Source organism: Cupressus sempervirens, chromosome 3 (assembly GCF_028749045.1).
Source record: "Cupressus sempervirens isolate cs-2001-9-10 chromosome 3, ASM2874904v1, whole genome shotgun sequence".
In the NCBI taxonomy this organism is placed as follows: Eukaryota; Viridiplantae; Streptophyta; class Pinopsida; order Cupressales; family Cupressaceae; genus Cupressus; species Cupressus sempervirens.
Genome location: NC_143120.1, coordinates 704,784,268 through 704,798,932, shown reverse-complemented (window position 1 = coordinate 704,798,932; position 14,665 = coordinate 704,784,268). Strand labels below are relative to the sequence as shown.

At 34.1% G+C, this 14,665-nt stretch overlaps 1 protein-coding gene across 2 annotated transcripts in view; it reads right to left on the bottom strand.

Annotated features, from left to right (window-relative positions):
- Positions 1 to 14,665, bottom strand: part of LOC149568698 (immune-associated nucleotide-binding protein 1-like) — a 221,721-nt gene that overhangs the window by 131,534 nt on the left and 75,522 nt on the right. For both annotated transcript variants that reach the window (XM_089821585.1, XM_089821587.1), the window contains exon 3: positions 12,962 to 13,245. In XM_089821585.1, coding sequence (XP_089677711.1) covers positions 12,962 to 13,245 — 284 coding nt within the window. The remainder of the gene's footprint in view (positions 1 to 12,961; positions 13,246 to 14,665) is intronic.

Genomic DNA, 14,665 nt, shown 5'->3' with positions numbered 1-14,665 from the left:
GAGAGGGATTTCATTCCCTCTTCCTAGAAGATAAAACTAGAAGATGTTTAAGTTCTTGATATGGAATGTGTTGGTACCACCATTAAGAAGGAAAAAAATAGATAATTCAAAAGAGTTAGACAAAAAAATTCCTTTCCTAATCTTGGTTTGGACAAATATGATAAATATGATTCAGTTGATAGTTCTGGGAGAAAGTTTAGTCCTAGACTCAAATGAAAATCCAGTAGAAGGAACTATAGGGAGCAAGAGGAGGATGAAACAGAAAGAAAGAATAAAGATAAGGAACTAATAGAGGAGAAAATAAATTTCCCTTTTCCCTCTAGGGTATCTAACACCTTCAAAACATAGACTATTATCAAATATTTTCAGAAGTGGGGGGGGGGGGGGGGGATACTGGTAAACAAATTAAAATTACCTTTCTTGTGAGAATCGAGAATTTGAGTAGTCAAAATAGGGTGGAGGCTATTGGGAGAGAGGATGGCTAAAATCATAAACAAATAGAGATAGATCACATTAAGCTAGAGGGGGGAAGGGAAAGCCAGAGGTTGAGAAGTTGGTGAAGTCCATTGCTAACTTGGTCAAGAAGAATGTGGAAATAGAAGATAAGTTTGACATGTTGGCTAATTTCTTAGTCTAGGCATTGCATTCGATGTCTACCACCATCTACCTCATTAAAAAATAAAAGGGAAGGCTCTAACAATGCTAAGGATTTGGAGATGACTTGCTCATTATATGACTTCTTAGTTGATGATTAGCTACAACTACTTCTAGAGAATCCAAGGAATCCAAACAAGGAGTGTGAGAACATGTCTGTGTGCTTTCAATTTAGTTTTTTGTTCAATGTTTATTAGGAATTTTATTTCCCTAAGGGCTTTATATGCTAATCTTTATTGGACTAGTTTAGTAGCCACTATTAAATATCCTTGCCAAGTTTATATACAATGTTGACATTCATGTGGTTTTACTAGTAGTAGTATTAAAAACACATTATCATGGAGATTTTTGATAGTTAAGAATTGCATTGGTTAATTGCATTCTAATGACTTCTGAATGGTTTTTTATCTATCTTTTTCTTTGCATCGGTTAGCCTCCATTTTGTTTGCTTCTTAATATGAAAAACATAAGAGAATAAATGAACTTTTAGCTGACCTTCTTTTACTAGGAGCTAACTATTGGTTTGGTTTTTCACTTTTCATTATTTTGTTGCATCTCATTGTGAAAAACTAGTGGATTTATATTTTTAAAAGACATGGCATGTTAAAAACCCGAGATAAAATTATCAGTTTCATGAAACCCTTATCTTTTTTTCCCTAGTTTGAAAAGAATTGGAAACTATTGTTTAATTTTGAAAACCATGCAAGAGTTTTTTATTTTCAGAAATTCTTTTTCCTTTTTTTTAATGTTTATTTTTAAATTACTTTCCTAAATATTTTTTTTTTCAACAACCCTTGTTTAAACTATGGTTTTAACTCTGTGTTGATTCTTTAGTGTTCTTTAAAAGTGTTTTTAACCATGGAAGGGTTTACTTTTACAAATCATTGATCAAGGAAAGATCAATGATGAGCACTTTTCTGCAATTCATTAAACTTTCTTAACCTTTAGAAAATGTGAGGAAGGACTTGAATGACATGTATCCCATGATGCTATTGGTTTCTTAATGAGCCATAAAATTTGGATGTGTCAGAACAAGTTCATGGTTGTCAGATGGTTGTAAGAGGCACTAGAAAATTTGAGCCATTTCATTGGTTACTATTTTTCAGTAGATAATTCTTATAGGACTATCAATCATTTGAAAATCAATAGGGAACACTTTCCCACTTTATGGAGATGCTATTAGTCATTCAAAGGGTTTCCTACTCATGATGAGTTGGATTGTGTCTTGAAATGTCTTATGTCAATTTTTTGAGTGGTCTACATGTTTACTGAGTTGGAGGGTGACTATATAAGTGGGCCCAAAATATTAAAAGTGAATGTACAAAGTTCCAAAGGTTTTTATGATCATCAATCTTAGAAAGATCGATGATGAGACTTTCTTGCAATTTGAAATTGTTTGAACTTTATCAAATGCAAGGAAGTGCCTTGTTAATGCATGGCTAGTTTCACAAAAGGCTGATGTAATAACTTGGGTTTCAAGCTATGTCATCTAATTCTTGAAGATCAATGGTTGAATTTTAAAATCCACATCATGACACACAATATGACTATTGGAGCATTAATTCTGATCAATGCTATTTCATGTGAGGTTAATGTTGTAGTAAGAACTTTGGCATTCTATTATTGAATAGTAAGGTTACAGAGTTCTCATAGAGCAAGGATTTTTAGAGCTAAGGGAAAAATAATTCAAGGGTTTTGATTTACTGCTAAGTGATTTTTAGAGGATAAAACAAGAAAATTGGGTGATTATTTTGGGTTTCTAGAAATTTAATAAGTTATATTTGTAGTAGGATAATTATCAAACATGCCTCCATGAGGGAATTTTTAAAGAAAAGTAGACTATTTAAAAGGTGTTGTGCATGATGATTTCCTAGAGAAAATGCCCTAGTCCATATATGAACTTGCTAGGGAAAAATAGTTTATTCTGAAAAACCCTAGGTTATTGGTCAATGAGGGCTTTTATGACAAAGCAAACTGGTTGAGGGATGTTGAAGAAAATATTAGAGAACTAGAGCATTTTTGAAAATAGTTTGCAGAAAAAAGACTAGATACTCCCTTGAATAATGTATGGGAATTTGACATAGGAAAATTAATTATCTTAGGATTTTTCTTTGATGATGATTTTCTTGCAATAATGTCAAATAAATATTATCCAATTACCAAGATTGTGAAGAATCATGCTAGTGATAATCTTTTTAGGGTTTCACCATAATTGATCAAAGAGGTTTCTAAATTAAACCCTAACCATGTAGTTCATGAGAAGAAAGACATGGAAGACCTATGGGCTAGGTTTGGTGCACACATATTATATATGAGGGGAGGACCATAACTAGAGAACTTTATCAGAATATGATCATTAACCCTAGTTACACAAAACACTTTAGAGCCTTTGTTAAAGAAATATTTCAACCCTAGAGCATAGGCATTGTATTTTTCATCTTTGCAAAATCTTTGGCATGGATGAGAAAGACCACATCCTAGGCTCCATTATCTTCATCAGTTCCCAAAACTTTTAGTATGGTATGAGTTCTATTTTTGACTTTGGCAATCTCTTGGCAGAAGAGATTCATACTAGGTTAATAGGTATTGCAAAGGCTAAGGTTAATAAGCCCTTCCACTAGTACTCCATCCTGATCTACATATGTTTGTATAAGGGAGTTACCTTTATCTCTAAAGAAATGACGTTGGAATTGGAAAGAGATGGAGAAAAGCTCCTTGTCCAACTGTGAAGTGCAGATATGTCATGGGATGTGACTGATGCTAGTTTTGTTAGATTGGACAGGTATTTTATTTCTTGGCTTAGAATGTTGTTAAATAGGAAATAGACCTAGAATACCACAACATCTATTAGAATTAATTAGACCAAAAGATTATGCTAAAGGGTTGATGGTAATTCACAATTGGGGAGACATCATCCCATATGTAGTATCTGTTATTTTTAGAGTTTATGGTTTTCTTGGAGTACCACATGTGCTACTCTATCAAGTGCCATTGAAAGTAGGGATTGTTGAGCTTCTATGGAAAATAGGATTAGTTGAAGAAACAAAATTTTTGGGAAAATCTAAAGATACTTTCTTTCCCCAACTTACTATTGTGCACAACTTTGTTTTTTCCAAGAAGGGATGGAGGCACTTGGAGAAATTTTTAGACAAATATCAAATGGCTCAATCCCATGATCATTTTATAGACTTAGAGGGATTTTATGATTTATTTAGAGAAATAACTAAGGCCAAAGCTCGTAAATAAATAATATACTTTCCATGGGATATAGTCAGAAATAATTTCTCATTACAAGAGCTTGAACTTAGGAAGGAGAAGTGGAATATATATAGCAAAGTCCTAGATTTTATAAATGCTTTTGAGCCAGACTATGATCCCCTAGTTGATAGAAAATATTGGGGTTTAAAAGTAGATATATTGATGGATAACTTTGCAAGGATAATGAAAAATTTGAATGAAAAGAAGGAAATTTTGACACAAGCATACCCTTATAGTGCCATTGAGGTGAAAAAGAGATTGGTGAGTAAAATGATTTTGAACCCAAGGTAGTGTACATTGCAAAAAAGAGCTAGGTATATAATGGATATGAGTGTATAGCCTATTCCTCCATATAGAAGACCAAGTTCTAAAAGCCCACTTTCTACACATGCACCTGAGGAACAAAATTTGGAGTAGGGATAATCTTTTAGGGTTGAAGAGTTTTCACCTATTGAGACCCCACTCTGATTAGATGATGAAGTGTCATTGAGAGAATAGTTGAGACAAATGGGATGGGAGATGGATATCGAAATTATAGCTATAGATATAGAAGAAGGAGAACCTAAGGAACCTCCTATGCCAACACTAGCTCTTAGTGTGGAAGATTACAAAGGTAAGGAAATAGATCCTATAATAGCATAGGCTTCTAAAAAAATAATTGATGATGAAATTTTTTTCAAGTATAGAGCATTTGCTTAATTTTTATGGAGAAGAAATATTGACAATTCTGAGGCCAAGTGTAAACTAATCAAAGTAGAGAAACCTAACAAAAATGACTCTAAGGTTGAAGAGGAAGTCAAAGTCAGTTTCATGGAAGATTTTGCATAGATAACCCTTGAAGATGAGAGATAGTTGTTGAATAATTTAGGAATTTTGATTTTACGTGAATGGGACATTACCAATGCCATGATTTTTGATGCTATACGAAAAGTAAAAGATACTTAGATTAAACTTGAAGAAGAGGTCTTGCAGGCCCACAAGGGATTGAAATATAGTGATGATCATTAGGAATTATTGATATGGACTATTGGGAAAAGGGATAAGACCAGGATACATGAGGCTTTATATGTTGAACATATAGGTAGCCCCATGGTCTATAGGGTAGAAGAGGTAGGTAGTGAAAAGGTATCCAGAATGACTAAAGAAATGGAAGATTTTGGAGTTGTCATTGCTGTAAAAGAAAAGAATAAATTCTTGGATCTCAATCCTAGATTTGAAGAAATGGTAAAAGAATATGAAGGAAGAGGAAATAAGATACATCAATTGGAGGCTCAGGTGGCCCAAATGGATAAACAACTTGGAAAGAGAAAAGTGGGATAATCCAGCTAGCCCAAGATTGCTTATCCTCCTTGTCCAACAATTGATCCTTTCAAGTGAACTCCCATAGTAGAGATACCATATACTCCATAAAGATCATAATTTTATACAATGGAGGAATTTGAAGAGGAGAAGAGAAAACTTTGGGAATTAAATGACCAATATGAGGACAAAATTAGAAAAAAAACTTGTATCTAGTAGATAAAATTGATTGGCCCACATTCTATGAGCAATTGTTAAAGATAATGGACATGTGGAATGAGATAAAATGTAGTGAGGATGCTCTGAAGCCAATTATGAACAAATGGGGTAGCAAGGATAAAAATATCACTCTGTTATGTGTTTCAGTCATTAGTTTGTCTTCTTAATAGATAGAAAAAATGTTTGACATGAATAATGATCTCTTTAATTTTGATGATAAGAGGGTTGTAGTGTAGAAGAGAATCATAAATTTTTTCCCAAAGTATCTTGCTACAAAATTTGAACATTTCCCCGTGTACTCAAGAAAATAGATAAAGCAAAAGACAAGGAAGAATGGGCCAAATAATTAGATGATCTTTTATGCCTTAGAATCAATGAGGTCATAAATGAAAAGGGGCATGTACGGTGTGTAAGGAAACTTGGCAACAAAGAATATAACCGTTTCCACATAACCCATAATATATCTAAAATAAAGACGGAATTAAAATCCACATGCAAGAGAATAGACAACATACCCATAAAATTGTGACACAAGATATACCCTGGGAAACCCTCATTGAGGGAAAAACCCAGCCTCCAAAAGCATCCATCATCATGTATTATTCAGAAAAAATACCATTTCCATACAACCATGGAAGCCTTCATGGCCATAGCCACAACCGAGCAAACTATGTGAACAAGCATGAATCCACACATCCCATGCCATGCTTTCAACCTTCACAAATGCTCCTTTGGCTAACCTATCAAGCCTTGTCCCGCTCGACTCTTGCCTTTTGTCTTCTCCTTGTCACTCTCTCTCTATCTCTACAACAACTACCCTTGTGGCTACTTATATAGTAGCAAGTCCCACAAAACTACTAAGTGGTATTACATAAACCATGTGCTACCTAACTCACTGACCCCACATTTAATATTGGGCATTTAATTCTTTTCCCCAATATTAAATAATTACATGAAATATTATCACAATGTTACAATACAACTCATCAAAAATATTCCATGGGAATCTTTACATGTTGCACGTCCATCTAGGTACAACATTACATAATAAAAATAAAATATAACAATATTATGCAATGTGTGCAACACCCATTATCTCAACAATCTCCCACTTGTTGTATACATTGCATAAGGTCAATCCGTAGCTACATAAATGAACAAGGGAACAATCCCTCCCAGCACATCCACCATCATGGATCAAAATACCCCAAGTGCTCCATCCTTGTACCCACAACAAAATCAAAGTATCCAGCATCTCAAACATGAATGAACTCACCTCCTATTATGCCACTACCACTGGACATACATAGAAGCCATCCAAAGAGAAAACCACCCAACCTGTCGCATTAGAAGATCATAAAATCTTGTACCAACTAAAATTTCAAGCAAAAAAACCTAATCCAAAGGTAATCACATGTATCTGTAGTTGTCAAAATATCCATAGCTGAAATAGCACCCACAGCAAGTGCCAAACCCATCCAACTATCCATACCTCAAAGGTATAACAAGTGAATCTCATATCACCAACATATCCAATCTATAACCTGCAATCACAAGCCTCAAGAGAAATACTTGCCACATATATACCAAGAAGCTCCCACTACAAAGGATAATGTCAAATCTATAACCAATCCACTCAACACATCTCAAAGAAGTGAATCCATATAGCATCAAGGACATCCACAATACATAAACTAATATCCTACAAGAATAACTCTCATAACAAGTCTCCAATGCTCTCCCAAGTTCACCACAACCAACAGAGGAAAGAGATAAAGGAATAACCATGTCATCTCTCACATGATATGCATGAGCACAAACCAGTGATCACAATCTCCAACCAATCTCAAATCCAATGTAGGCAAAACTGAACATCCAGGAAGATAACCAAGACCAAAGAAACCATGCAAATCATAACCTATATCATGTCCTTCTACACACACCTCTAGATGTAAACTGTGCAAGTATGATCTCCTCCATAAAACCCCAACAAGAAGCCTCAACAACACCCAAACCATACCATATAACTAATCATGGATGTAAGCCTCTCACGAGAAGATCAAACTCAATAAAACCATTCCTAAACCAAGGAATAACCATTCCTAATCCAAGGAAAATGCCCAATATAAAACCATCTCCCAAACTCAACCAGCATAATAACATATGCACATGGAGATAACCAATGCTAAACCATCTCTCAAATGAACCCTCCAGAACTAACTCATGTACCGTAGCTCAAGATCCATATCCATGAAAGACAAGCATAAATATAATGCAACTGAGAGAAACAATGGGCTATACCTCTCAAGTAGCAAACCGCCGAGTAGACCAAGAGTGGGGAATGAGAATGCTCATCAAGATACCCAAGTCTCCAACCAAGACTCATCTAAGAACAATCTCCTCTCAAGTCCATATCAGGTGACTGCCCCTCAGACTTCCTGCTAATACCATCAACTATCCCAACAAATACTTCTCTAATCCAAGAGAAATCAACGTCACCACCGTCTCTAAGTATCCATGAGCACCTGTAACCAATCAATCCATGCCAACTCCAAATGCAACATAGCAATATCATAAAATATCCAGCTTATGATCAGTGTACTCAATACCAAGAAACTAAACCAAGATCAATGTCAAATTTCCAACCATGGCCTCGGGAACATAAACATGACAACATGATCTTACCATCTCAACTAAAGAGATAACATGCTCCACATGAACACACCATAACATGTCACAACTCTAAATGCGTATCAAGAGTATACCATGACATAATAATGAAACCATCCTCACACCAAGGATAACATGCCAAATAAAAGATGTAAACCACACCTTTGCCAAGAACCCTGTGAGTCCTCAAGATGCAACCATCTCCACACACCATGAAGAAAACCATCTCCACATACCAGGAAGAACCATCTCCATACACCATGAAGATAACCAAGAACTCCATGAGTCCTCAAGATCTAACCATCTTCAAACACCATGAAGATAACAAGTGCACCATGCAAATGTCAAAGACGCTTCTGCAGCAACAATATCTAAGACAAACTTCCAACATCTGCAAACACTCAATAAAAATATCAATGCCAACAACTCCCACTCAACCGTGGTACCAAGTCACCTATGGCATCATAAAATCCATCCTCTCCAAACTAAGAAGATATAAACCAAACCAGGAACTAATCCTGCACTGTCACCTCATCACTATCACAAGCTCCCACTAAATCGTGTATCCAAGCCATCCATGACATATGATGAACAAATCCATCCTCTAACCATGAGAATCAACCAAGGCATCAAACCGTCAAAGAACTCAAAGTGCACATCATGAGCTCCTCAAAAGAAACCAAATAACCATGATCCTCAACCAAGAAGATATACCACCATAACTGAATCAGAAAATCCAAGCTAATGAAAATCAAGGATGTACCTATATAACAAATCATGCCATGCCAAAATCCATGACACCATAATCACATCCATGAACCAAGCATCTGGCTCTCAAAGTGTCCAACCTGTTAACATAAAATAGTCAACCACAATCCTCTACCATGATTGTACCTGGTAACAACATCTCATCCCTTCTACATGAAGATAAAATCAGCAAATCATGTGACTTAGGACATAGACAACCCAAATCCAAGCCACCAATCTGAATATGCATCAATAATGAAAGATCAATGGGCAAAGACAACCCATAACCAAGCCATAAATGCAACCTGTAAGTATAGACCGCTTACAACACTGCACAACTTGTAAACCGAACAAGTCATCATGCATATCCAAACCAAACACTGATAACCATATCATCATGAGACCAAACTGAAATATGAATTGAGTATACAATGACATCAAAACTTAAATCTCCCAATGCCATAAACTCACAATGTTACCATAGTCAAAATATATCTATACACTGTTCAGATCAATATATCAACAAATAAATTATGCCAAACCTGCACCAAATCTGAACCAATGTGTAGAGCTCTCCAAGAGCTTTCTGTTGACTACTCGAAGTCCAAAATCTGACTCCGTATGCCCAAGTTATGCCCCAATCTATGCTCAAAATAAACAACATCTAACTTTAGGGCTCTTAAAACCTGACAAAATTTCAAAATCATAGAACCAAACCTACACCATCTTTTAGTGCTCTGAATTAGCTTTCCAACGCCTGTAAGAACTCTGAAATCTGATATTTTGAGAGAAAGTTATGGCCATTTTACTAAAACTGTCTTTTTACCATTTTCAGTACGATTTTTTATTTTTTATTTTTTCAATGATGAAAATTCTGACGGGATTAAATTTGACGGCCATCATGGGCTGAAACTAAAAACTCTTTCATTTCCTCTAAACATGGCTAAACTAGGGTATATTATATATCAAAATTTATGTAAATGTCGACCCAGATCCAATGGTGAGGTCTATTTTTACCGAGGAGGTCATTTCTGCAAGATACCCCCCAAAACCCTCATTTAAATGAAACATCCGAAAAAATATTTTTGTCCAACAATTTCACATGCCCAAATCTTTTAACATCCCATCATAACAGCAAACCCAAAACCCTCAGATCTGCAATAAATCATTCATATATCTTGCCCTTTCTTTTATCCTCTCATGCATTCCCATGGATTCAATCTAGGGTTACAATAATAAAACCATAGCTCTGATACCACTTGTAAGAAAACTTGGCAACAAAGAATATAACCGTTTCCACATAACCCATAATAGATTTGAAATAAACACGGAATTAAAATCCACATGCAAGAGAATAGACAACATACACACAAAATTGTGACACAAGATATACCCTGGGAAACCCTCATTGAGGGAAAAACCAAGCCTCCAAAAGCATCCATCATCATGTATTATTCAGAAAAAATACCATTTTCATACAACCATGGAAGCCTTCATGGCCATAGCCACAACCAAGCAAACTATGTGGACAAGCATGAATCCACACATCCCATGCCATGCTTTCAACCTTCACAAATGCTCCCTTGGCTAACCTATCAAGCCTTGTCCCGCTCGACTCTTGCCTTTTGTCTTCTCCTTATCACTCTCTCTCTATCTCTACAACAACTACCCTTGTGGCTGCTTATATAGTAGCAAGTCCCACAAAACTACTAAGTAGTATTACATAAACCATGTGCTAAAACCATGTGCTACCTAACCCACTGACCCCACATTTAATATTGGGCATTTAATTCTTTTCCCCAATATTAAATAATTACATGAAATATTATCACAATGTTACAATACAACTCATCAAGAATATTCTATGGGAATCTTTACATGTTGCACGTCCATCTAGGTACACCATTACATAATAAAAATAAAATATAACAATATTATGCAATGTGTGCAACACCCATTATCTCAACACGGTGGTCAAAAACAACTGAGGAAGTTGTTAAAGTTCAAATATTCGACGATTCTCTTAGGGAAGAATTAGTTGAAATAGATAAGTTAGAAGATTTTGTTTTGAAGACACAACATGAAGTATTGAGTTTTATTGACCAAATGATACACTTTTTAACAAGTGGATGGTTGATTTTGTACATTCTAAACAATTAGTGCTTGGTTTAAACTGATGAAGATGAGACAGACTAGGATGAGTCACAAACAACTAATGCATCAGTTAAAGCAAAAGAAGAAAAGGATAAAAAATCAACTATAGTAACAACTGCAAAGGTGATGAATTGGTAGCAGGAGAATCAAGTGTAACTATCAATTTGTTAGTACATGATGACTTGGATAGAGGATCACAAGTTAAGCTCATTTTTCAAGTATCAGAACTAGTTCTGTCACAAGTACCATAATTAGTGTCAATAAAAAAATCCTTAGCAACAAAGAAGCACAATAGAAGTAGTCCCCACAAAAGGAATATTCATGATGTAAATCATTTTGTTAGACCAAATTTTCTCTTTTATGATAGTAACTTTTGTAAATATCTTTTTGTCTTAAGGACAAGTGTCATAGTTCTCTAGGCCTTAAGCTTATTACATCTCATGCTATATAAATGAGATCCCAAGGCCAGAGAAAGGGTCCCAATTATTATGTATTTTTTAGTTTTTGCTAGGCTTACATTATGTCGAGTTTCTTTGATGCCAATTTTGTGATATATCTTCTCTAAAAATATGAGAATACATTAACATTCAAAGATTATGTTGTTTTGTCCCAAGTTGTTCTAAGTTTTATTACAATGTTATATATTTTTCAAAGAAAATTAATAAAAAAATGAACTATCACCATATCTATTTTCTCTAAATTTTGTCTCCACTCATATTGACTTGTTATCTTGAGGTTGTATGGACAAAGCTTGTTCAATTTAATGCAACTAGGATGGGTTGTATATCAATTCGTTATTGCTTATAATTCAATTAATGAAGTAAATGCTTCAGTGATATGATAGGATTTCCAGACAGTAAGAAGGATATGTATAAGAATGTGTTTTAGGGAAAATTGCTGATAATATTGATTGTAATGCAATCAATTAGGTCAAAATAGTTGGGTAGACTTTGAATCCCAATGCTTGAGGCATTGATCAATTATTTCAATTTGCATATGAAGAGATCATGCATAGGTATCAAGGAAAATCTTAAAATGAAATCAATTTTACTTTAAATGTATGAAGAGTACCATAGCTATTCAATACTTGATTGCATTTAATCTTTGTATTTTATTTAGTTGTTGTTACCTAGAATTACATATAAATCTAGGAATAATTATTATCAAACATTTGCTATAAGGGATGAGTATTGTAAGAGAATGTCAATAAATAAATGAAGTGTGAAGATAGTATTAATTTTTTAATCATTTTATCCCTTAATTGCACCTGCCTTTGTTTTGTAGAACCTAAAGAGTAGAAAGTCCTTGTGATTTTGTTGAAGTTGGATCTAAATCTGAGAACTTCTTAGTTGAGCATAGGGAATAGCTAACCCTTATCCTAATTTTCTCTTCACCATCTTTGGTAACAGATATTTTGTTACTTGATAGTTTAAAACACCAACACTAATGAATAAGAGATAGTTATATTCTACAAAACTCATTTAGACTAATTATCTTAACCTTGTCTCTTATGATATCAAATATAGAATTTCATATAAACTATTTAAAATCAGTCAAATCCACAAAATAATAAAAAAATATTGACAAAATACAAATAACATATCAAATATTCTACTTCATTTAATAGAGTGATACACATCAAGTAAAAACTAACACAATTGAGATTTTCTAATCATTATAAATAGATCCTCACCTCTTCCTTTACAGCAATCAATGACTCTTACTTTTACCTACTGGATTTCTCAATTATAATTATTTTTTCCTATGAAATAGAATAAATAAATCATCCATAGTTTTCATTCTCTTTAACGAAGGTCAAAGAAATTGAGTAAATGAAGAGCCTTGTATCCCTCGACTGCAGGAAAATGGTTAAATTTTCCATTTAAAGGTATAGAGCCATAAATATTAAAGATTGCAAGAAGAATGGAACGTAGGATGCTCTAAGGAGACATAATCTGACCTCGAGTTGTGGTGGGCAGTCCTTTAAGTAGCTTTCTAATGTCACATCATCGTTCTCCAGCTCATCGCCACCAGTAAAGACAAGTACCACGTAGTTGATGATGTCCGCTCCAAATAGCAATTGCAAGCTATTCAAAATGCCAGCCTCTTCTGCAGTAAAGCGGTTTTTAATAGACACCACGTAGAGAACGCCATGCACTCCGTCTTTAGCAAGTTCAATACATTTGGCAATATGGCTCTCGAAAAATTCTTTTGAGGACATTGATGAATTTGTGTCGAAAAGACCTGCAGTTGGACATAGTTTATACGAAAATGTATTCGTAAAAGCTGTCACTCCTACTTTGATCGAAGAGGTTCAAGTGATAATAATCAACATAGAAGCATTAAAGATAATGGAGTAAAGAAATCTTACACTGGAAAGAATTATATTAGTCATTTAAAAAACATTAAGCTTGGAAAACTAAGTCAATTTTGACTATTTAACTCTTTAAGAATCAAACTTTAAAGTGTGATATTTAAGCCATCTAATTTTGAAATACACTTTGTGAAACTAAAGATGATAATGAACAAATTCTTGCAACACATGACCCACCAATTTTAGAGAGGATTTCAGTGTCAAGAAAGTTGTGATATATGACAGTTAATAAAAGTGAATTTTATTTATATATTTAAAATCTGGTCACATGCATAATTCTGTTTTTCAACGGAGTATACTTAAATTCAGAAATATCCTTAAACAGCGTGACCAGATATCTTACAATTAATCATGATCATTCACTATGATCATATTAGCTGGATAAAAATAGTTTTGGGGAGGGATCTGAACTCTTTTAACAGATATTAGAATTAGACAAACAAGTTATATTTTGCTTTCCATACTGCAATTTAAATATGATACAATACATTTATATGTACTTGTTCAAGAACACATCAAAACTAATGCCATAATACCGAATCCTTTTACTGTATTATTTTGTAGAAGAGTAATAAGTAATTCAATAAAATATAGCATCGTGCTTTGTAAACTGTATTACATGGTTTCATATTATTTAGAATGTTTCACAACCAAAATTTCAAGTTCCATTTTCAACAAATCTTGCACTACAACTCAATGTGTCTATATTTTTGCAAATATAGAACTTGACCATTTAAATATTTCTATGTGAATTCTACAGGTTTAGCACTTTAATCCTTCCTGTAATATTTAATTGTAAGTTAAAAAACATATGACTAGCAGTGAGTATTAGTTGCTGTCATAGTATAGAAGTATTGATGAGGGATGATACAACACCTAGTAATTAAAACAATAGTTTTCAACCAATTACAAACTCTCATTTTTATTTTTATCTATTTTCATTTTGAAAGAGGAGTTTTCAAACATGTTATAGTTTTACTAGGAAAAAAAAATTGGTAGGGTCCTATTGGCTCTTCTCACAACCCTGCAAAATATAAATAAGTACTGCAATCTCATAGACAAGAGAATGCAATACAAATTATTAGATAATTTCATGCTTTGCAGATAGTCAGATTATAATTTTGGGCATGACTCTATGAAACAAGTTTTCGATGGCGATCAATGTTTGACAATTGATTTTGGCATGATCTTAATTGTATTATGTGGAGGTGCTCAAACTTCCAATATAAGAGAATGCGTAACAACCAAGGTATGCTTGACGAGACTAACAAGAGGCAACAATTGTTTGAA